Source organism: Acanthopagrus latus, chromosome 8 (genome assembly GCF_904848185.1).
Source record: "Acanthopagrus latus isolate v.2019 chromosome 8, fAcaLat1.1, whole genome shotgun sequence".
Lineage (NCBI taxonomy): Eukaryota > Metazoa > Chordata > Actinopteri > Spariformes > Sparidae > Acanthopagrus > Acanthopagrus latus.
Window position 1 is genome coordinate 295,001 of NC_051046.1, and position 24,398 is coordinate 319,398.

At 46.6% G+C, this 24,398-nt stretch overlaps 1 protein-coding gene and 1 pseudogene across 2 annotated transcripts in view; one reads left to right on the forward strand and one right to left on the reverse strand.

The window, feature by feature from the left end:
* The window catches only part of LOC119023818 (BTB/POZ domain-containing protein kctd15-like), an 8,488-nt gene extending 7,949 nt beyond the window's left edge, over positions 1-539 (forward strand). For both annotated transcript variants that reach the window (XM_037106015.1, XM_037106014.1), the window contains one exon: positions 25-539. In XM_037106015.1, the coding sequence (XP_036961910.1) occupies positions 25-186 (162 nt within the window). In that variant the 3' untranslated portion in view covers positions 187-539. The remainder of the gene's footprint in view (positions 1-24) is intronic.
* A 42-nt stretch (positions 540-581) lies between these two features.
* On the reverse strand, positions 582-24,301 carry LOC119023822 (annotated as a pseudogene).
* Between the last annotated feature and the right edge of the window lie 97 nt (positions 24,302-24,398).

Below are 24,398 nucleotides of genomic sequence, written 5' to 3' on the forward strand. Positions count from 1 at the left end.
CACCTGCTGTCCGTCTGTCTGTAGGTCCTGGAGCGTCTGTTTCAGAAGGGCTTCAGCATCAAGGCGTCCTGCGGCGGAGGCGTCGACTCGTCCCAGTTCAGCGAGTACATCCTGTGTCGTGAGCTGCGGCACAGCCAGTCCATCTCCACCACCCCGGTCCGGATCAAACAGGAACCTCTGGACTGAACTTCACTTTTACTTTTTTAAATATATTATTAATGGTGCGTTCTTCACATCTGGAGCTGCAAATGTCTCCAGTCAGCTGAAAACTCAACAGGAACCTTCTGTAGACTCCAGATCAGATGCGACACAAACTGACGTGTAAATATTTGTACTGAGAACATCTTTGATACAACAGCGTGAATATTGTCTCTGTGTGAACAAATGATGGAACGGTCATTTTTATAAGTGCGTTAGGACACCGCAGGGTGCTTAATGTAATTCTTTTTATAAAACTGCCATTTTGAAAATGTATATTTAAATGTATTTGTTAGCTTACTTTGTGTCACTATTTTTCATCAGATAAACAGACAAACGTCTCTGCTGTCCTGGTTTTTAAATCCAGATGAACTCAAACTTTCTTCTTTATCAATTTCTTTATTTCATTTTTTTTGCAAAGGTACAAACAACTGTAAAATTGCATTGCCTGAAATGCGTCAGGATTGAATACAGAATGTAGGAAATATAAATAGTCGCAAAAATTGTGTCCTTCCAACAGATGATGGTTAATCCAGACGCCCCAGACTCTGACTGAATATACAGTACACCACAGCTTCAGTTAGCAGGTAGAGCTACATACTATACAAACCAAATGCCCCGTATGAGGGAAAAAAAGACATTTAAAGCGTTAAAAACCTTCAATGTACACAAACCTTTCCAAAAAATCATCTTAAAAACTTTCAACAGCAAACCAGGAAGCAAAACTGCATTTTCATCTACGCTGACAAATTCATGTTAACGAGGTCGACGCTGCAGACGTGAACTTAAGGAAAACCACACGTCAGCCGGGATGAAGAGAGAGGAGGAGGAGGAGGAGGATGAAGAGGAACCTGCAGGAATGTTATTTGATGTGAAGCTTCATGTTTGTAGCCTGAGTGAGTTAACTGGAGGAGAACCAGCTCCCTGTGATGAAGAACTGAACCTGAAGTGGTTCTGACAGGAGCAGCTCAACATGCAGAGACGTCTTCACACTGACCCACCCTCATATCTGCACAGAACACATGAAGCCCCTGTTAGCTTAGCACAAAGACTGGAAACAGCAGGGTTAAGAACCAGTCCTCCCTCCATGTGAGTGCTTTCATTATTGTTCGAACTGTTCCGTAATGAAGACCGGAGGCAGAAACAGCTGCTGGACTTATATGATGATATTCACAGGAAACTTTCCTCGAGTGATTTAACATTTGTGACATCATCACCATATAAAGTCTATGGACCGAGCGAGAACGAGTGGGCGGGGCCAGCGGGGGAAAACTACCATGTATGTGGTGGGTCACAGAACCGGGAAGTAAACCTGGAAGATAGAAACGCGTTACGTATGAGCCGGACGAGGAAGTGGACCTGGCAGCAGCTGTGCAGCTCTCTGATGAACGTTCACCTTTAATAATCAGTCTTCATATGACCGCCAGCAAAAACTCTGATAACTGTTAACATTTCACTTTCTGTCCTGAAAGCACATGAACAGGTCAGATCAGAGGGTTAAAGCTGCTGCGTGTGGATCTGCTTCCCTTTGGACAGAACAAGGCCAGCAGGTCCATGTCTCCAGTCTTAATGCTAAGCTAACAGCTGAGATGTGACAGGCTGGAGTGGAAACAATCAGAGAGAAGACTCAACGACATGTTGAATTATTCCTTAAAACTTTAAAGTCTGTCGGCTGTCATCAGCATCTCTCTCTCTCTCACACACACACAAACACGCGCACACACACACACACACACACACACACACACACACACACACACACACACACAAAAATGATCCACCATCTGTGTCGTCCGGTTCATTCCACCATCAAAGCTTCACAGTTCTCACGGCGCAGATCCTTCTGACGTCACGGTGCTCACTAACATCCTCAGATCATGATTCTCACAGAGGACGACGACTTCAAATGTAAAAGTGATGGTTGAATGTGTGACTGTACCTCACTGATCTGGGACCAGAAGACTTTAAAAACCCAACAGGCCTTGAGCTCGGCGTCATGAGTGGTAGCTGAAAGGCTCCGGACTGAAACACTGACGCGAGGAGGTCCAGACAGATGAGACTCAAAGGCACCTGTTCAGGTACGTCGCCGGAGTCGACAGCTTGTGAATGATCCTGTCAGTAGCAGCAGGATCAGCTGGAACGCGTCTCACAGAGTCTAGTTTCAGACCTGCACATTATTCATTCAACCGTGTGAAATCAACATCTGTTCATTAAAGTTGACCTCCAGCCACTTCACACCTCACCGTGTTTTCAGGTGTTCTTTAATGTCTTTTAAAACCTTTAAAGCAGAGGTCCAGTTGCATTCTGGGTAATGTAGGCCCAAGGTTTTGAATAGGAAGAAGAATGAGTGGAATAAAAAAGACAAAATCTCTGCATGTTCTGTTGATTTTCATCCTGTTATAGGATAATAAAAAAAAATCAGTTGATTCTTAATTAGCTGCAACCATCAGTGGCTCAAAGTAAATCTGGAAGGAAAGTATGAAATTGCATTTTTGACCAATTACAAACTTCCTGACAGAACTGATCTCTGATTGGACGGCGAGTCAGACATGGAGGAAGTTATCGCAGCATCTTCGTGGTGAGTCACAGTCCGTCAGAGCATCAGCTGCAGAGGACATCATGCTAACACGGCTCACTGTCCTGTTACTGAGCGAGCCAAGCTGAGGAGCTAACGGACAGAGTGAAAATCAAATGATGAATGAAATGTAAAGTTAGCCGTTAGCTGAGGAGCTACAGGCGACACATTCAGTTCACTGTCCCTGTCCTGATGTGACCTGGACATCAGCTGGGGCGGTTTGATTTTGTAAAACATGGACTGAAACTTAATGTGCAGGACAAAACTAGACACCTGGATGAGCTAAAACTGGGACGAGGAGACATAAAACTGGAGGTTCAGGTGAGTCCAGAAGACAGACTGAGGGTAAAAAGCTGCTGCAGGGACTGAAGAACGATCTCAGGCCGACATGAACCATCACCAGGAGACGTGTTTGGGGACATGAAGGTCGGAGGAGGTGGCTGACTGTAATCCAGTTTGTGATCTGCAGTGGGCTGAGTGCTCCTCCTAGACGGACTCCTTATTTCAGCAGCGCCTTGTAGAGCATTAGAGAGCGAGCCGTGGAGCGGTCCTGCTCCAGACAGAAGATGAAGTCCCTGAGGTTAACTCGTGTGATCCGCTGACGGAGCTGCTGGCGGGAGGAGGAGCCCGTGGAGGAGGCTGCACCCGAGCCTGAAGCCACCTGAGGGAGGAGACAGAGGAGCGTTAGACTGGGTCTGAGTGGCAGGGTCAGCCTTTTAAAGAGGATTCAGCACGAGACAGAACCACTGAACCAAGACTGAAACAGAGCTCATGAACAGCAAACAGTCCAAAACAGTTCCTGAGAATTGTTCAACTGCAGTTCAGACTTTATTTAGACCTTTAGTCACCGTCAGGAACCAATTCTGCAACTACTCCGATCTGCTTATTAATCGTTTAAGTAGATCCATCCTTCTAGTTTCTTTTTTTTTCTTCGTGACATGATCAATGCTTCACTTTCAGCTGAGACACCACGATTCTCAAATTTCTGACATTTCTAATAAAATAAGTCCAGACACAAAATGACCTGTCTCCATCATCTTTAGACAGACCTGTCTCCATCACGTCTTTACACAGACCTGTCTCCATCACATCTTTACACAGACCTGTCTCCATCACATCTTTACACAGACCTGTCTCCATCACATCTTTACACAGACCTGTCTCCATCACATCTTTACACAGACCTGTCTCCATCACATCTTTACGCAGACCTGTCTCCATCACATCTTCACACAGACCTGTCTCCATCATCTTTACGCAGACCTGTCTCCATCACATCTTTACGCAGACCTGTCTCCATCACATCTTCACGCAGACCTGTCTCCATCATCTTTACGCAGACCTGTCTCCATCACATCTTTACACAGACCTGTCTCCATCATCTTCACACAGACCTGTCTCCATCATCTTTACACAGACCTGTCTCCATCATCTTTACACAGACCTGTCTCCATCACGTCTTTACACAGACCTGTCTCCATCGCATCTACACAGACCTGTCTCCATCGCATCTTTACGCAGACCTGTCTCCATCACATCTTTACGCAGACCTGTCTCCATCACATCTTTACGCAGACCTGTCTCCATCACATCTTTACGCAGACCTGTCTCCATCACATCTTCACGCAGACCTGTCTCCATCATCTTCACACAGACCTGTCTCCATCATCTTTACACAGACCTGTCTCCATCGCATCTTTACACAGACCTATCTCCATCTTTACACAGACCTGTCTCCATCATCTTTACACAGACCTATCTCCATCTTTACACAGACCTGTCTCCATCACATCTTTACACAGACCTGTCTCCATCTTTACACAGACCTGTCTCCATCATCTTTATACAGACCTGTCTCCACTGCTGTATGATGGGGGACGGTGTTTGAGCTGAGCATGTGTTGGAGACAGCCTACAGCTGAACAAGGAGAGGTGGACTACATCATTGATGCTGAGTGATCAGCTGACACTGTCTACCTGATGTCCAGCTTTAAATATGAAGATACTGTCCACCATGCTGCCGTTCACATTCACCAATGTGAATTTTAAAAATGCACTTTGTTTTTATCTACATCCAGCATATATATAATAAATTACTGTATATTACAGTGTTCCATGTTCCAACTCTTTTTTTGCTTTCAACTCGGTTTCAGGTTTTTTTGCCACATAATGAGGCCTTACCTCTCTGGACCTGGGGAGGCAGAGAAGGTCATCTGTGTTATCTGCATGAATTGAACCTTAAACTCCTCCATGAGACCAAATCATGTGTTTTGCTGCGCGGCCATCAATCAAACGCTGGTTCCTTAAAGTGGCACTCAGTCATAAAAGCGTTGAGAACTAGAGCTGCCGAGGCTCCTGAATCATCAGTAACAGCATTAAGTGAATCTCCCACACTAGTTTAATCACTGATTGAGTCCAGACCTGCAGGAGGCTCACCACACCTTCACGTCTCAGGTGTGTCTGCAGCCTGAGGCCAGGTAACACCCAGCCCCTGCAGCTACTCCTCATACACTCCTGTGCTCTGTCAGAAATGTTGCTACGACAGGCCCTCTTTCCTAACACTGTACACAAACAGTCACTCAGTTCACAGCAGCGACTCAGAGCCTCTCTTCCCAGGCTGCTGAATGTCCCGAGGCGAGCTCAACGGGCCAAAGCTTCTGAAATTAAGCAGCGTTTTAGAAAGAAGATGTGTGAATGTGCAGTTTACTGAGTGAACCCTGAGGTGAGACATCACTGGGACCAGTTCACGGAAGAAAAAGATAAAGATCAGAGGTGAAAATTAAATAAACCACTTTCTGCTGATTTTCAAGTGAGGAAAAGCAAACTGTTGTAGAAACAAGTGAGCTTCTATTTTGTGCGAGCAGCGCTTGAAGGATGAGACAACACGAGACTCTTGAAACCAAAGTCACCACTTTTACATCTTACTTCAGGAGGTGAACAACGTTTCCTACTACAGCCTGATCAATATGAGAAATGTGGATCTGATCACAATTATTTAACATATTATCAACTACTGTAATCCAGATTATATGCGTTTTAATTTGAACACCTTTTGTTTGGTCCGAAACTAGCAGGAGGGACAAGATCTGGTTCTTGATCAAAGATCGATCCAAGTTTTCTTTCATTAAAATCAGATTGACGACCTCCCAGTACATGTTTTCCTCCCTGCTGGCCTGCAGCTAGCTTAGTGTGATGAAGACAATCAGCTGACTGGTACCAGAGGGAACTCTGACGGTGTCGGAAGTGTTGGTCTATTATCCTCATCAGAGAGCCTTTATTGTGTTGGTGAAGAGGGTTCACTCTGGACAGATTCAGGGGACTGGTGAATATTATCTGAACTGGTGACAAACACTCCAGGTCAAAGTGGAGCTGCTGTAAAACATCTTTTTGAAGAGAGATGTGTGGACATAACAACACTGATGTGTTGATCACAAATACAGACGTGAGAACAGCTGCAGAGCTAAAAACAAAAGTTTAAACTGAATCGAATCGTGGACCAGTATTGATCTGTCCTGTTGAAGGTTAGTAAGAAAATAACATTTTCAGTCCTTTAGAGACTCAATGATTAATCAATGGATCTGGAAAACAGCCGGCTCATTAAGTGATAATGGAAAGCATCATCAGTTACAGCGCTACCTGAGAAAGGTGAGTCCAGACCCTGATCTGCTCTTTCTATCACGGTGTGTGTCTGTATGTTATCAGTGTGTATAGTGAGTGCAGAGCTGAGCTGTGTCACTGTGCTGCTCAACACGGATCAGAGCAGCAGCAGCCTGCAGGCAGAGCTGACAGCACAGGATAGGAATGAAGCTCCAGGTCCACACAGGAACACAGTCAGAGCATTATGAAGCCATGTGGCCTGCAGGCGTGCGCACACACACACACACACACACACACACACACACACACACACACACACACACAAAATAAAATGATCATCAAAGCTTCATCGATTATTTGGAGGCTGAATCAATATAATATATATTAGTAATTTGTAAGAAGCTGGCAAAATTTGAAGGTCGCTCCCAACCTATATGGGCGGGGAATAACTTTTCTGTAGCTACCAGGGATTAAAATGATCTTTTTTCACCACCATCCCGAATCATCCCGAAAATCTTTTTTTACATTTTGAGTTGTTACTTACTGATAATATAAGAAAAAGACAACACATTATGTTTATAACAATACATACATTTATTCCAAACTACGTTTGTTTAGCTCAGTGGTTCTCAACTATTTTTTGTCATGTCCCCCCTAGAGGACAGAATTTTTTTCACCCCCCCCCAAATTGAAATACTATTGAGAACCTAATAATATTTATTTATCTATCTGTATAAACCACTGTATGAGTTGCAGCATTCTGCATACAGTCACCTGACTATCAAAATGGTTTCATGCTGTCCTGCCAGAGTTTTTAGGCATAAAACGCAAACAGGTCTTTCCTCATTTCCGACCGTGTTCACAGTAAACCCAACGTCTATGTAGGGATCATTTCCTGCTGCATAGTTCCTGACCGAGGGATCAGCAGAAGAGCTTGTGTTTGTCTCTTTTTAGAGGCGTCAACACGGAGTGTTTTATCTAGAAAAATAACCAGATGTTATATTGTTATTTCGGCACTTGACTTTCTGTCTGCTTGATGCAAAATTCAGTTGAACAGCTGCGTCGTGCTCCAGCATCAGCCAGATATATAGAAGTCCTGTGTATCTGTGCCAGAGGACACTATCAGTCCATCTGAATCTGTCAGTCAGTCCATCACTTCATCCGCGGACATTAAGATGAGTAACTGGACAGTCACTGAGATCCAGGAGATGCAGCGTCTCCTCGGTCTCTGTAGCTGTCTTCACTGTCTGCTTGTTGTTGTTGTTGCAGCAAGCTACTGCCGGTCGCTACTTTCAAATTAAAAGCCCCCCACTAAGAACCCAGTTCTAAACTCCAATGGGGTGCAATGTAAAGCTCTTATTTTGAAGACAAATTTGTTGAAAACGGCGATTGTCGCTGAGGAGCGACAAGTTTGCAGGTATGCAGAACAACGTAAACGTGAGCGCGCCAGCCAGTCCTGTTCCATTTACATGTTCACATAAATCTTTAGCGACCGACCACCATTCTGGTTTGCAGAAAGTGATGAAAACTTTTAAACAGAAAAATGTAGTCAGGCAAAATTCTCGTTGTCCCAAGGTCGTCCCAAGTTAGATTATTGATCCTCCCGGTGACAATTTATTACGTCCACGGGACGGCGTTAATTTTAATCCCTGGTAACTACTAGCTGCTGTTAGAAAGTAGCTCAGTTAGCCGTGGAGCTAAGTGGTCCTATTAGCTGCCTGGGTCCGGACCTCTGATGGTGGCTGGAGTCACCGTGGTCGCGAGGCTCAACAGCAGACGGGGACTGAACATTACAGAGGTGATTTACAGTACAGAGGTGATTTACAGCATCTCTGACCAGGACTATGACTCCGGGGACAGAAGACACATCAGGAGAGGACAGAGAGAGAGAGTCGGACATCATCAGTGTGTAGAGACAGAACATCTGAACTGAGGATTGATTTGGATCGAACCAGAGGAGACTGTGGAGACAAACCAGAACTGTTCTGGTGACTCTGGTTCAGTTTGTGTCCAGTTTGAATGAGGTGAGTCTGACGATGAGTTAACGAGCAGATTAAACTGGTCTGAGTTCAGTCAGAGACACAAACTTGAGTTCAGATGGTGGACGGTTGGATTTTTCTGTTTATAATGAAAATAGGGTCAAAAAAAGTCCTTTCTTCACATTTATGAGTTCATGTTGTTGACTTATCAGACTCAGTAGTGAACTGAAGCTCCAGGCTGTCAGACTGTCACCTCTGAGCTACATAGTGCTGTTAGCAGGCTAGTTGTTAGCATGTAACTTCAGTAGACGCTGTGATTTCAACACCAGTGTTTTTTCATCTTGTTCATTATTTAAAGTGTTTTAAACTAAATTTCTGGACAAATCAATAGTCTCCTTGCCCAAAGATCATCTTTGTGTGAAGATGCTCCACTCTGTAACAAAACCGTACAACCAGAGCATTTCTGTAGTCCAACAACTACAACTTTGATCTGAGGTCAGTTTACTGTTAAAGTCAAGACTTTGAAAGAAACCTGAAACATAATCTAAAATCATACATAACTGATTCATTTAACCGTTAATCTGCTGTCTCTTATCTGGGTCCACGTCACATTATTACATCTCAAGAATTATCGTTTTATTCTGCTGGGCAGAAATTAAAATGTGATCGTAGTAATAACTCTCTCCTGTTCTACATTTCACTGTCTGTGGTCTCAAACCATCCTGAATGTGTCAGTGAAGCCTGCAGAGACCCTCACCTGTCTCTGTTGACCTCAGCAGGTGAAAAAGGTAAATCAGGTTATCTGTTGTTTTTTCCAAAGAGCATCACAAAGCTCCTGCACTGCTAGCATGTATTCATAACAGGCTGCAGCCCCGGGCACTGGGACAGGGTGGGGGAGGATGGGCCTATCTGAAGCCTGATCAGGCCTGCAGTCGGGAGCTAAAGGGCGGGCTGCATCGGCCCGAGGGCAGATTAGACAGAACAGGCAGCCAGCGAGGCTCACAACACAAAACCATTTGTGCTGGAAGAAAAAGTAGTTTTGTGGATAAACCAGAAGCACAATAAATGATTCTGCTGATGAAACATGTGACCTAAACGTGACTCTGTAGAGTGATGATGAGGAGGCTGTGACCTTCATCACATTAATACAGTTGACTAACAGAAATGTCTGATGTCATCATGTTTCCCTTGTCATGCGTCTTCTTCTCACTCTGTGGTTTAACAGCACCACCTGGAGATTTAGCTCCACCTGCTGTTCATCTCCATCAGCTCACACTCACACAACAAACATCCGGTCAGGATATCTCAACACTTTCTGCTCAACGTTATGTTACAACTTGAGCCTCATTTGGATGAAACTTCACTGATGTTCACAACTTGTGCCAGCTGGTGTAAACTATCAACAGACACATTTGACTTCAAATTCTCGTTCTAAAATAAGTATGTAGTAAATGACATCATCAACATACAGACTGGATCTGGTTCTCTATGAACCTCACTGTCACTGCGATACTCAGTCTGACACCAGACTGGATTTCAAACAGACAATGTACATTTACATTTAGGGCATTTCATGAAGGATGAATTACAACAGGAAGCTGTATCGTTCTCCCCGTCACTCTCCACAGGTAACAGAGGAACAACAAGCTGCTGATGTAGGAGTGAACAAGGTGAAGAGGAGAGTGATCGAAGCTGAGGTCAAACAGGAGTGAACGCTCCGGTGTTGTGACAAAGTCTGTTTCCTGACTGATCTGTGTCTCCTCTCAGCACCGCGACTAGAGACGCTTAAAACCGGCATTCTTTCTACGAGATCAGAGGACTGAATTTAAAATCCGACCCAGAGTCAGATCTACACACGGCAGAGACAAAAATCTCACATCCCACAGCAACATTATTAACTACAGGCCAGCAAATAGCTCACATTTCCCAGAGTTCATTGCCCCCATCAGAAGTTTAATCCATCCCCAAATGCTGGATTACTCCCAACCCCCCCGGCTGTCCCAGACAAAGGCAGCAGAGAGGTGGGGGGGTCCTCCGGCTGGATGTGTGGAGAGAGAAGGAGCATGTGGGTGAAGGCGGGGCGAGCACGAGGCAGGCCCCGCCCCCCTGTCACTTACACCCCCCCCAACACCCCAGCACCCCCACCACCGCGCCCCACGCTCTTTTCTGCAGAGCTCAAATCTAGGGGTGCCGTGGGGGGAGGGAGGGGGTTGGTAGGGGGAGAAGTCACCACAACCCACAACAGACCTCCAGGCAGACACTGACCCCCTTCACTCAACACTGGTCACAGTCACTGCCTGGATTAGAGAGCAGTGTGTGTGTGTGTGTGTGTGTGTGTGTGTGTGTGTGTGTGTGTGTGTGTGTGTGTGTGTTGATGCAGCATGCGGGCGAGCACAAGTGGGGACACACACACACACACACAAAAACACACACACACACACACACACACACACATCAGCTCCTTTCAGTGTGAATTTGGTTTATTTACATCTTATTGTATAAATAAATGAAGTTTTGTTTAGATAAAGTTTTGAATTATTATAAATTATTATATTCATTATACATAAAGAGCGCTGTGGAGCCGGCAGGTTCTGGTTTATGTCCACAACATATTCAGACACAGTTGGATAATTCAGCCGGCTCGAGTTATCGGCCCGTCCTGCACAGAACCAATCAGCACTGATGGCAGCACAAAGCCTGTCGACCTGCTCTGACGTAATCACATGACTCGAGCAATCATGATGAGACGACTGTTCTCTACCAACTGTAAGACCCAGTGCATGATGGGAGACACCTGGCTGTCACCTGATGTAACAGCTGATTAGTTTAGATGGTGACTCAGAAATAAGACGTAACGTGACACAATGGCCACAGATGAACCAACAGCAGGAGATACCACTGTAAATGCTGTGACACTGTGTATATAGGATGTTTCATCTCTTACCTCTGTGCCAGCTGTGGCGCCTCCCGGTGAGTCGAGCTTGCGCTTCTTGCGTGGCCCAATGGCGGCGAGGGCAGTGAGGTTGGCATCTCTTTGTCGCATCTGAGCCAACTCCTGCTGCTGCATCTGAGGAGGAAAACACAGTGACAAAACGTTAGAAAACTGTAAATAACCATATTTTATATTTGAAAGTTGAATCCACATGAGAACTGGGTCGGTGCCATCTGCTCGTTTTAATGTTGTTAACATAAAAAAACCGACAACATTAAATTAGACTCTCAAGTTGAAGCGACCCGTTTACCCCACATGTGGGGCCATGTTGAGAACCCTCCAGAATCAACTATGTTCTGAGCCTCAGTCACATCAACACGACTCTCATGTCTCACTTCTGCTTGTGGGGTAATGTTGCTCCAATTTGTAGAACTACAATTCCCATGATGCTCTGGGAGATGTAAACAGGAAACATAAAGACCTATTTATTTACTCTGTTTCCATGTCAGCAGGTGTTTTCTATTTATTTGTGTGAGCTGAATGAGCTGTTAGCACGTCCTGTTAGCACTGTACTCATGGATGTAATAGATTACTTTGGTGCTGAAGAAAATTGAAAGACTGCAGAATCTCTGCTCTTTGATTTCTGAGTAGACTTACAGCTGATTATTCTGAATGAACATCAGAGATGATGATGTCATCAGGAAGTGACATCACACTGAATCTGAAACAGTTTCTGAGTTTAGACCATTTACATTCTGAGAAATCCAGTTTAGTTACTCCGTCACTAACAAATGAGACAAAGGGTGAAATAATTCAATCTGAAAAAGTTTTCATGTTCATTCGTTAATCTGCCCTCTACATGGAGTGAAAAATCTAAAAATCAACTTCAACATGTGATGGTAAAATCTACAGATGAACATAATATTTCAAGTTCTGTGATAGATTACAAAGTCTCTTTTTGTTTCTGCTCTCAACTCGTTCCACTGCTCCACAAATGTTATGTTCTCAAAAGAACACAGTTATTCTCCTGTTGACTGACAGAACCAACGAGGTCCGGTTCCTCACTGTTGCTTCAACCATTCATCAATACATCAGTTAGTCAGAGCACAACCTGAAACCTCTTGGATGCTGGAATAATCATTTATGATATTTTTCTACATAAAGTACAAAACAAGACTTTCAAATGTTTTTCTATCTATATCTATATTTTTCTGGCATTCGATTAATGACTGACTGAATGAAGAACATTATCAGCAGATTAATCAATACTGGAGGTGAGTTTTGGTTTCTCTTCTTTTCTTCTCCACATCACCAACAACAACTCACACTACAGCAAATGAATGTGTGTGTGACTGTGTGTTATTGTGTCTCATCGACACACTTGACTGTTCCTGGAGGTGAACGAGGAGACATGGAGTGTTTGTCTCTGTGTTGCTGTGAGGACAGGATCAGCAGGTGATGTGTAGTTTTACAGAACGGAATTATTAGCAGAGTGAGACGTGTTCAGGCTGCTCTCACGTAGCATCCTCCCCTCTGGCCTCAGCACAGAGACTTCTGGGTAACGACCTCCGACCTCTTTGGGCCTCTGGGTCTGCCTGCAGTGTGTATTGTGTGTGTGTCAGTTATGAATGAATATAAGGAGGGTGGAGGAAGGGGTGGAGCTGCAGCCTGAAGACTGACAGTCTGAAGAAAAACTGAGCTGTGAACAGAACCACACACTGAACCTGTTTGTAGTTTCAAATACTGAGTTCATGGATCAGAACATGTGTCAAGTGTTTACTGAACTCTGACGTTTCTGTACTGAACTCTGACGTTTCTGTACTGAACTCTGACGTTTCTGTACTGAGCTTTTTTTTTTGTTAACTCATCTCTGCTCATGTGGATCAATGACCTTTGATCATCTGTCAGCTGAAGATCATGTGATATGACTGAAAGCTCTGGATAATCAACTGGACCTGTCGGTGAGGCCGTTGGGTGATGTGCGTCTGTACACAAACGTACCTCTTTAGCCTTCTGCTTCAGACGGGCCTGTTCAGGATCTTCTTGTCTAGCACGACTCTGGAGGTGAAACACAAACAGGTCAGTCAGACATGACGTCTGCTCACAGAGCAGCGACCAGAACCAGGCAGGTCCGATCACCAACATGATTTAATCCTGTGATATTCTGACTTGATTACATTCTTAAGTGTGTGTGTGTGTGTGCGTGTGTGTGTGTGTGTGTGTTACCTTGGCAGCCTTCAGCAGAATCTCTCTCTCTTGTTCGTCTTTCCTCTGTTTCTCCATTCTCTCCAACTGCTCGAAGAAACGAAGCTGAGAGCGAACGTCTGAAGTCGGTTCATGATGCTCTTCATCCTGATGGAGGGGAGATGAGGAGGAGCAAGAGGAGGGAGGAAGAGGAGAGAGAGGAGGAGATAGGAGGAGAGAGATGAGAGGAGAAAATGTTAATACATCGTTAAAACATTAAACCTTCATGTTTATAGTCTGAGCCGTGACTCAATGAGGAGCTGATGAGGAGGTGATGGAGAAGTGATGGAGAGGCAATGAGGAGGTGATGAGGAGGCGATGAGGAGGTGATGAGGAGGTGATGGAGAAGTGATGGAGAGGTGATGAGGAGGCAATGAGGAGGTGATGAGGAGGCGATGAGGAGGTGATGGAGAAGTGATGGAGAGGTGATGAGGAGGCAATGAGGAGGTGATGAGGAGGCGATGAGGAGGTGATGGAGAAGTGATGGAGAGGTGATGAGGAGGCAATGAGGAGGTGATGAGGAGGCGATGAGGAGGTGATGGGGAGGTGATGAGAAGGTGATGGAGAAGTGATGGGGAGGTGATGAGGAGGTGATGGAGAAGTGATGAAGAAGTGATGGAGAGGTGATGAGGAGGTGATGAGGAGGTGATGGAGAAGTGATGAGGAGGTGATGAGGAGGTGATGGAGAAGTGATGAGGAGGTGATGGAGAAGTGATGAGGAGGTGATGAGGAGGTGATGGAGAAGTGATGAGGAGGTGATGAGGAGGTGATGAGGAGGCGATGGGGAGGTGATGAGGAGGTGATGAGAAGGTGATGGAGAAGTGATGGGGAGGTGATGAGGAGGTGATGGAGAAGTGATGAGGAGGTGATGAGGAGGTGATGGAGAAGTGATGAGGAGGTGATGAGGAGGTGATGGAGAAGTGATGAGGAGGTGATGAGGAGGTGATGGAGAAGTGATGAGGAGGTGATGAGGAGGTGATGGAGAAGTGATGGGGAGGTGATGAGGAGGTGATGGAGAAGTGATGAGGGGGTGATGAGGAGGTGATGGAGAAGTGATGAGGAGGTGATGAGGAGGTGATGGAGAAGTGATGAAGAAGTGATGAGGAGGTGATGAGGAGGTGATGGAGAAGTGATGAGGAGGTGATGAGGAGGTGATGGAGAAGTGATGAAGAAGTGATGAGGAGGTGATGAGGAGGTGATGGAGAAGTGATGAGGAGGTGATGGAGATTTGTTGTGGTGGTGATGTGGAGGTGTTGGTTAAGTGATGCGGTGGTGTTGAGGAGGTGATGAGGAGGCGATGGGGAGGTGATGAGGAGGTGATGAGAAGGTGATGGAGAAGTGATGGGGAGGTGATGAGGACGTGAGGGCGAAGTGATGAGGAGGTGATGAGGAGTTGATGGCGATGTGCTGAGGAGTTGTTGAGGAGGTGATGTTGAGGTGATGTTGATGTGATGAGGAGGTGATGAGGAGGTGATGGAGAAGTGATGAGGAGGTGATGAGGAGGTGATGGAGAAGTGATGAGGAGGTGATGGAGAAGTGATGGGGAGGTGATGAGGAGGTGATGAGGAGGTGATGGAGATGTGATGTAGAAGTGATGGAGAGGTGATGAGGAGGTGATGAGGAGGTGATGGAGAAGTGATGTGGAGTGATGAGGAGGTGATGGAGAAGTGATGAGGGGGTGATGAGGAGGTGATGGAGAAGTGATGGAGGAGGTGATGAGGAGGTGATGGAGAAGTGATGGAGAAGTGATGAGGAGGTGATGAGGAGGTGATGGAGAAGTGATGAGGAGGTGATGAGGAGGTGATGGAGAAGTGATGAGGAGGTGATGAGGAGGTGATGAGGAGGTGATGGAGAAGTGATGAGGAGGTGATGAGGAGGTGATGGAGAAGTGATGAGGAGGTGATGAGGAGGCAATGAGGAGGTGATGAGGAGGTGATGAGGAGGTGATGGAGAAGTGATGAGGAGGTGATGGAGAAGTGATGAGGAGGTGATGAGGAGGTGATGAGGAGGTGCTCCACTCCTCTGGCTCTCTGTGGTCTCATGCGTGCTGTGTGAACCTGCAGCTCACAGTCTTGAGTTCTGCTGCACAAACTGGTTTCATCACTTCCACATTTACAGCAGTTTGTCTCATCGTCCCCTCATGAAATAACTCAGTGACTCTGATGAAACTGTAAAAAATGAACAACTTTGCATAGAAAACCGAATCATGTGTGTTCACACGTGTGTGTGTGTGTGTGTGTGTGTGTGTGTGTGTGTGTGTTCCTTGCCTTTCCCCCGTCTGTGCGGTGCTGAGCGACGGCTGAAACCTTCTCTAGCAGCGAGCGCAGTCTGGACTGGGTGGCGTGAGAGATGAAGTTGACGACGTCCAGCGGCACCTCGGTCACTCCGAGCTTCTTAGCTGAGGATGACGACAGACACATCAGACACGCAGGAAACACAGGACGACCTGAACATGAGCGGCAGCTCGTCTGTTGCAGCACCTGAACTGTGGTGATCATCGAGCGCCGTCATCAGATCAACACGTTAACCTGCTCATGAACTCAGCTGCACGCCGTGTTTACTGATCATTAACAGTGTTAAAAAAGTACCCAACAGTCATACTCGAGTAAAAGTAAAGATGTGGTGTTAAATATTACTTTGGTATAAGTGAAAGTGATATTACATACATTACAGTCAAAGTTACTGATCCACATATTTACTCTGCGTCGACTGGACAATCATCAGGTCTCATATTCAACACTATTCTGATCATGTCAAACAGTGTTTATTAATTAAAAAAAACACTCATTTGGCTCTGATGCGGCATGTAATCAGTAAAGTAACTAGTAACCAAAGTTTTGATATAAATGTAGTGGAAGTGTAAAGTAACAGACATGGAAATGCTCAGTCATGCTCTGTGGGGTCGAGGTGAAGTCTGAACATGTGAGTCCTGAGTCTCCTGCTGCAGACAGAGTGACTCTGCTGTCCTGACGTTAGTCGGGAGTTCGTTCCACCACTGAGGCTCCAGAACAGAGAAGAGTCACGACGTCGCTCAGTGACCTTTGTTTGCTCTCAGTGATGGCGGTACCAGCCGGCCCGCTGATGTGTAACAGCAAAGTGCTCGTGCTGTATGAGGCGGTCATGTGACGAGGACAGACACATTAGAGGACAGACTCTCCTGTTGCACCTGTCAGGCGTTACAACAGGTGATGACACTGACACAGCTGAACTAACAGCTACTGATCTGTGATGCTTCTGTGCCGAACTCTAAAATCTCTGAAAGCACTTCTCAGTAAATCAGCAGCTGTGATGATTTGTATTAAAGACGGAAGTTAAACAGAAGTGTTTAAAGTCAGACAGGTGTGGACGTGCTGTCACTGAGCGTGAGGTCATCAGAGCTCACAGGTGAGACAGTACCTGTGTCCAGGATGCGGCGATGCAGCAGGCCGGTTGGCAGGAAGGACTCGTCTTTACAGGAACGGATCTTTGTGCCGACCAGCTCCGAGCTGGTTGCTAGGATACGGGCGTTTTCCTCATTCAGGTTGACGCCAGCCATCGACGCCACGTCATTGATGTCGTCGTCATCTCTGAGGTGGAAAGAAGGCGAGCAGAGGAGACACACGACATGATGAGCGCTTCACATCAACACACATCAGAAGTTCACTGACGACTTTATTTCAGTCTGCTTGTTTTGTCATTTCTTTAAAAGCTTCAAGTAGAAACTAGGATGGATGCAGCTGTTCCCCAAACACTTTTTAGTTGTGAACTAAAGTCAAATGTCGTCATGTGAGTGATTATTTGTTTGTGTATTCTCAGCATCACCATCCTCTGACAAGAAACTGCCTGACACGATGTGAGGTCCTGTCAGTGAGGCGTGTGGGACGACACGGAAGGACCTGGCTGCGAGTTTACGTTAACACAGAATGTATTTATTAAGTCCCTTCTTTTATTGTGACATGAAGAAACCAGAGTGTGAAAATGAAACAGCAGGAAGCTGCAGTAAACACTCAGGACAGGACTCATGACAGGAAGTACTGAATATCATCTGTGTGCTCATGCTGCCCTCTGATGGATCGTCTGTGAACTACATATCTGTGTGTCTGGCTGCCTTCTCAAATATGAAAGATGTTATTTATACTTTTTTTTAAAGTGCTGATGTTCACTGTGAGATAAAACCCCGTCTGAGGTGTTAGAACAAGTTCGACTGCACATCGAGGGTTTAATCTGGTCTGAGATCAGTTAGAATCAGAATCAGCTTTATTGGCCAAGTATGTGAACACATGCAAGGAATTTGACTCAGTTTTTTAGTGATGAGTTTAGTGATGAGACTCTGCTGCAGACTGAGATCACAGCAGATGAGCTGTATGGAGATATCTTTATATCATCAGGAGGAGGAGGAGAGGAGGACTTTATATCCTCAGGAGGAGGAGGAGAGGAGGATTGAGTTTACAGTTTTTTATGATTTTGTTAGATTTAAATAAGATTTATGAAAAAATGTCTCATTTGGTTTTATGTAAAGTTTCAGTGTCTGAAAGACAGGAAAGTCTTTATCATTTATTTTCTCCATTTGTATTGATTTTAATCAAGCTGATCACCCTGAGGCATTTCATTCTCAATCACTTTGAGTTGTTTGTGAGTTTATACTGCACCTGAACGTCCCGCCCCCTGGGTCACTCAGTTTCTTCTGATTGGCTTGAGCTGCCAGGTGAACAGGACTTTTACCAATGATAGTTGTTGGTCCTCTTACAAGCGTTCCTGCAGAGAAAAAACACAATTAGTGAGGTCTGCTGATGGAAAATGTTCAGACTGTTTCAGCCTGTGTTGGTCAAGAATCTCACCTTGAGGTCTGAGAGTCTGACTGAAGACAACAGGTGTTCGAGTCTGAACAGTCTGGGCAGCCGCTCTGCCCACAGCCTGGAGGACAAACAGGAAGAGACTGCCGTTAGTGTGAGTGAGGTTTAGATGAACAGGAAGTGAACCTGTGACAGGAAAACGGTCAGTTCTCTACTAAATACATTAATATTCCAGCATTTTTCACAGTGGAAATGCTACCAGAGTGTTTGTGAGCGGCGGGTTCAGTCTGACGGTACTGCTGGCTGGGCTGATGGGCAGCCGCGGTCTGATGGCGGCGGCGGTGACGGAGCCGGGGGCAGCCAGAGGAGGTGCAGATGTGGTCGGGGGGACAGACACCAGAGACTGCTGGCTGCTGAGGAGAGACTGACGCAGGGCGGGGAGGCTTTTCTGTGGAGCAACATGATAGGTCAGGCTTCAACAGCACGTCTGAATTCAGAGAGAAATAATTCATCTGCAGAACGTCAGTCTGTATTTTTATGATTATCTAATTGATATACCACAAAATATTGTAATTGTTAAGTGTACATTTTATACATTTGTGCTGCTCCTCTTTTGTCCAGCAAGAACATCTCTGACCTCACCAAGACACAAACCAGCAGTGGTGGTGAAATATTCTGAAATCATCTCCTAGTTCTATCTGTATTGGTCAGTATTGGTCCTTATTTGCTTCTAGATTATCCATTTAAAAGCAACATTATGTGGATATTGTCATCTTGTGTGATTTGTGCAACACCACTGTGGTCAGTATGAATCCCAGGTGTGTAACGCTGTGATGCTGCCTCACTGCAGTCACACAGAGCAGACACACCCAGTGACAATCATCACATCGTTCGTGTGGAGCTCCATGTACGTCTGTACCTTGAGGAAGGGGATGAGGTAGGGCTGTGGGGAGGATTTCAGCTCAGCCTGCAGCCGAGTGGTGAACTCCTCAGGCTCAATCTTAGCGTCCTGCACAGAAACACAACATCAGTTGACTGCAGGATACAGTCTGAGTCTGTGGATGAAACATGAGGTCATAAAGCAGCTCACGAGCAGGTCCTGCACCAGGGCCTTCACATTCTTGGAGGTATCTGGGGAGGGCGAGTTGTGGGACGCCAGCTTGATCAGTGTGGCCAGGAAGTTCTTACATTTCTTCACGTTTTCTTGCATTTCCTGTTGGTGACGAAGGAGTTAACCACATTAATATCATATCGCCTGGCTTTCATGTCACTCTGATCTGTAAACGGGAACTGTCACTCCACCTGGGACACCACGGAGACTCTGCCGGCGGTTGTGGCGGGAGGAGTGGGCGTGGTGCTGGTGGCCAGGTGTGTGGACGGGACCCCGGCAGGTTTGGCCACAGGCGTCCCCCCTGCTGTGATCACCGTCTGGGCCTTCTGAGGGGTGGTCATCTTCACCGACACCGCTGCACCGCCAGGCGCCACCGTGAGGGCCTTCTGGGAAACCACACACACCATCAGGAAGAACCAACCTAATGATCACTTGAGTTCATTGATCACCATACTCAGTTTATGGCCCAGACTCTGTGTTTACACTGTGAGGAGGATTCACATGAGTCCAGACTAAATCCAGCACAATGTTCTCAATCTAAACGTAAACAAGTTCAATTCTAAAACACTGAAATTATTTCTACACAGGCAGGTTTTTAAAATTCAACAGAATAATCTAATCAAATTATCATCAGAAAACATATCCTGGTAAAACAGAACCCAAAGCAGCGCTGGGATCAGTTCACACAGACACAGAGTGGGTCTGTGTGACCCAGTTCATCTGTGAGTCCAGAGGAGGTGATGGAGGAGAATCCCCACATTAGAAGGAGGAATCATCACATGGACAAAATGTTGTGAACTGACCCTTTAACACGTACTTCAGGTAATAATTCAGATGAATGTGAATCATCTTCCTGTTCAATTTGAGGATCCAACAGACGTTGCTCTCTGGACAGTTTTCAGTTATTTTATTTTTAAACAGCAGAAATGAAGCTTTCGTGAGTTCCTCTGTTTCTGATACACCAGCACAGCGTCTCACAGGACCACGATCAACACTTTTCACCTGACAACTGTCGGTTTTAGCTGCCGCCCCCTGTGAGTGTGTGAAACAGAAGAGACAGGAAACACACCTGTACAGTGGTAGTGGAGGGAGACTGAACCATTCTGGTCTGAGCGGGGGAGGCCAGGCGACGGTCTGAGGAGCCTGCAGACAGGGAGGAGAACAGATGACGCTGCGTGACAACAAAGCATCATGGGAAATGAACCTGATGAGCCTGAATGATGTGAGGAGAGCAGAGTGATCCGTGAACTTCAGCACTGATTCTTTGCAGCATCCTGCAGCCTCTTGACCTTCAGTGATGGTGAGATAATCTGTTTAATTTGGATCAGAACCACAGACCTGCTGTGTAGCAAACGTACCGTGGAGGCGGTGCTGACCCGGATGGTGGCTGCAGCCGTCGGTGTGGCGGGTCTCTGGGTGATGTTGGCCACTGTCTGGCCCTGCTGTGTCTTGGCCTGAGCCTGAGCCAGAACCTGCTGAGGGACCATCACAAGCTGACCCGTCTCCGTTCGGACCAGAACCATACCTGCAGGAGGGACACAGTCATCAGACATGACTTCAAGAGCTGAAATCAAAAGTCTGAATCGATTCTTCAAGCAACAGAATTATTATCAACTACTTTAATAATGGAAATCCTAATAAAGCCTTCTCTTAATTGATCCAATGATTTGTCCTGTCTGTAAAAAGAAAGAAAATAGAGGAAAAATATCAACATGTCGTAATTTAAAGTCCAGCAGACGTGTTGAGCCAGAAACATGAACACAGAGAAACTCAACGTTTGTTATCGATCGATCACTGCAGCTCCTCTTCAGACTTCAAGATCTCATTCATCAGGTACTCTTTAGTTCTCATTTCTTTTGGGTTCTCGTAGTTAAACACATTTTTCACGAGTCAGAACATTTGCGTTCTGACTCGTGAAACATTTGAGTCTATGGGAGATGATGGAGAACACGAACACCCAACACATCGACATCACCTGACTTCTGATGAAGAAACGTTCAGGTGTTCACCTTTCTGAAGTGTTGGTTTATTCTCTGGAGGTGTTTCTTCACCAGGTGATGTTGATGTGTTGGGTTTTAGTCTCCATCAACTCCCATAGACTTCAATACAGATGACATCAGTCTGGCACCAAACACTCCGAGACGTCATGATCTTTCTGTCTTTTGTAGATTCTTTGGCTGGTACCAGGGAATGTTTGTGATTATCAAAGTAGTTACCAATAAAATCTCTGCTGATGTACCAATCCATGTACTGATCCATAAATGCACTGACCGGTCACATGGTGATCAGTAGCTCTGGTTCCGGGCTGCAGTGACAGACTGGTGTAACTCAGGTGTGGAAGCTGATGATCATTGTACAATAAACTTTTGCTTCTTCGACAGTGTTGAATGTTTTTTTTTTCTCTTTTTTTTGAGTTTTGTCTGTCAGGACACAAAGTTTGTGAAATTATAATAAAGCTTCTGCTTAATTCTGTTAACTTATAACAACATAAATACATTAATTGTCACACTGTGATAGTTTCTGATCTGATCATTGTTCTGTTGCAAAACGACTTCGGTCTCACAGTGAAATCTACGACTTTAAAGCTGGAGGAAACGCTGCTCTGAAACACCTGAGCCAAGAAAATGAACAACCCGCAGATGTCCTGAGACACCCGCAGATGTCTGAGACACCCGCAGATGTCTGAGACACCCGAAAACACCCGCAGATGTCTGAGACACCCGAAAACACCCGCAGATGTCTGAGACACCCGAAAACACCCGCAGATGTCTGAGACCCCCGCAGATGTCTGAGACACCCGAACCCCCCCGCAGAAGTCTGAGACACCCGAAAACACCCGCAGATGTCTGAGACACCCCGCAGATGTCTGAGACACCCGCAGATGTCTGAGACACCTGCAGATGTCTGAGACACCCGAAAACACCCGCAGATGTCTGAGACACCCGCAGATGTCTGAGACACCTGCAGATGTCTGAGACACCCGAAAACACCCGCAGATGTCTGAGACACCCGCAGATGTCTGAGACACCTGCACCAGCATCATCACGTCTTTCTCCTGAAACATTCAGTCTGTTGCAACATCAACAAGTTGTTTTGTCTGAACTGTGCCGTGAAGCTTAATTTAAAATCTGTGGCTGCTAATAGTTTCTTTTCTGTTTTCTGCTCCACGGGTCCTCTGTGGTCACCGTCACCTGTTAAACTCTTGTTCATGTTCAACAGACGGAAGATTTTTATCCAGGTGTTCACAGAGAACAGCTGTCTAAACCTCCTGTCAGGTGTGTGTGTGTCTGTGTGTGCGTGTGAGACAGGTGACAGCAGGTGACTTATCAGGTGAGGTCAGTGAGGAGCATCCTCCTGTCCACTCACCGGGGGGCATGGTGAACCCAGGGGGCAGCTGGATGGTGGTCTGCTGCTGAGGCCGAACAGCCAGGGCGGGCTGAGGAGCAGCCGCCCGGGTCGAGCTCGCGACCAGCCCGGGTCTCTGCTGCTGGATGGAGGTGGCCACCACAGGAGCGCCCGGCGGCCTCACCACAGCCACCGCAGGCTGAGCCACTCCGTTCACGGCAGGCTTGATCCCGGCGGCAGTCAGGGTGACAGCGGCTGTACTGGTCCCGGTTTGAGTCTGGCTGATGGGGGACTGGACTGCAACAGGCGGAGGGGTGCTCGCCAGGATGACGGAGTTCCCAGAAACCGGCTGGCTGGGCACCAACATCTTGGCGTGCATCAGAGGGTTGCTGTGGTTCACAACCTGAGAGGTGGAGGCTGACGGGGAGGGGGCTCCCTGGGTCACCAGCTTTGGGTCGACACCGTTCTGGGCGACGCTAGCCACCGGGCTGGGGTGTCTCTGCAGAGCTGCAGCGGGAGACGCCGTCGAGGACTGAGGTACAGGAAACCCGGGCTGTGCAGCCATGGAGGCGATGATGGTGGAACCGCCCAGCACTGACAGTACTGATGACGGTGCTGGCCCCGGCTGGAGCCGCGACAGCGGGCGAGTTAACCAACTTTACAGCTCCGGTGTTTCCGTTTAAACTTTGTAATCCGGGAGAAGCGGTCCCGGTAGCCTCCGCCGCGGGGGCGACGCTGGTGCTGGGAGCCGCGCTCGGACCCAGGACAGCAGCCCGGTGGAAGCTAGCAGCCGCGGACTGAGTGGTCAAAGTTACGGGTCCCGGTACCGGGGGAATAGTGGGAGGAGATGCTCCAACTGTTTGCAGACTAGCTCCGGTGGTTATTACGGCCCCGGCAGCGACAGAGGAGGTAGAGGAGGACAGAGTTTTGCCGGAGAGCGGCTCATTAGCGCCGGGTTCCTGGTTTAACCCCGCTTTTGGATGCCCTTGTTGCGGCTGCTCCAGAGACCCCACTTGAATCGCGCACTTTCCCTGAGAACTGGCTGACAGCGGCCGGAGCTTCCTCCCGTTTCCCGTCGGAATATGAAGCGGCGGGAACCTTTCGATCGCCCAGTTGTGATTCCAGAGAGCCAACTAAGTCGCTAACTGCTTTCTCATCCACCTCATTGGAGAGCATGTCCTCCAGTGGGTCGGAGGCTCCCGCCATCTTTGATGTTGGACCGTTGTGCAAATCGTATTTTAGAATGTACGCATGCGCGGAGGATCGGCGTTGTTTTCGAGCACAGAAATAGAAGAACTAGATTTGGCGTGTCAGCTCTGGCGCTAAGTGATGGTGTGACTGCAGGTAAACTGACTTCACTGTGACCTGCAGGTTAAAGAGCATCTGTTGTGTTTTGGATTTGTTTTCTATTTTATTTGAATTTTTCATGCCGAGATTTATTGACCAGTAGATCATGGGCAGCTCAAAATGTTCCACTAACAAGTTTGGAGGATTTGATAATGACTAATTGTAATTTCTCAGTTTAATATCACATCATCATGTCAAGTATTTTTGCCTAAAACAGATCCTGACTGCAGCCCATGTAATGTTTAATCCTATTGTGTAATTATAGTAGGTCTAATATTGAGAGTCGGGGTGTTTGTTGG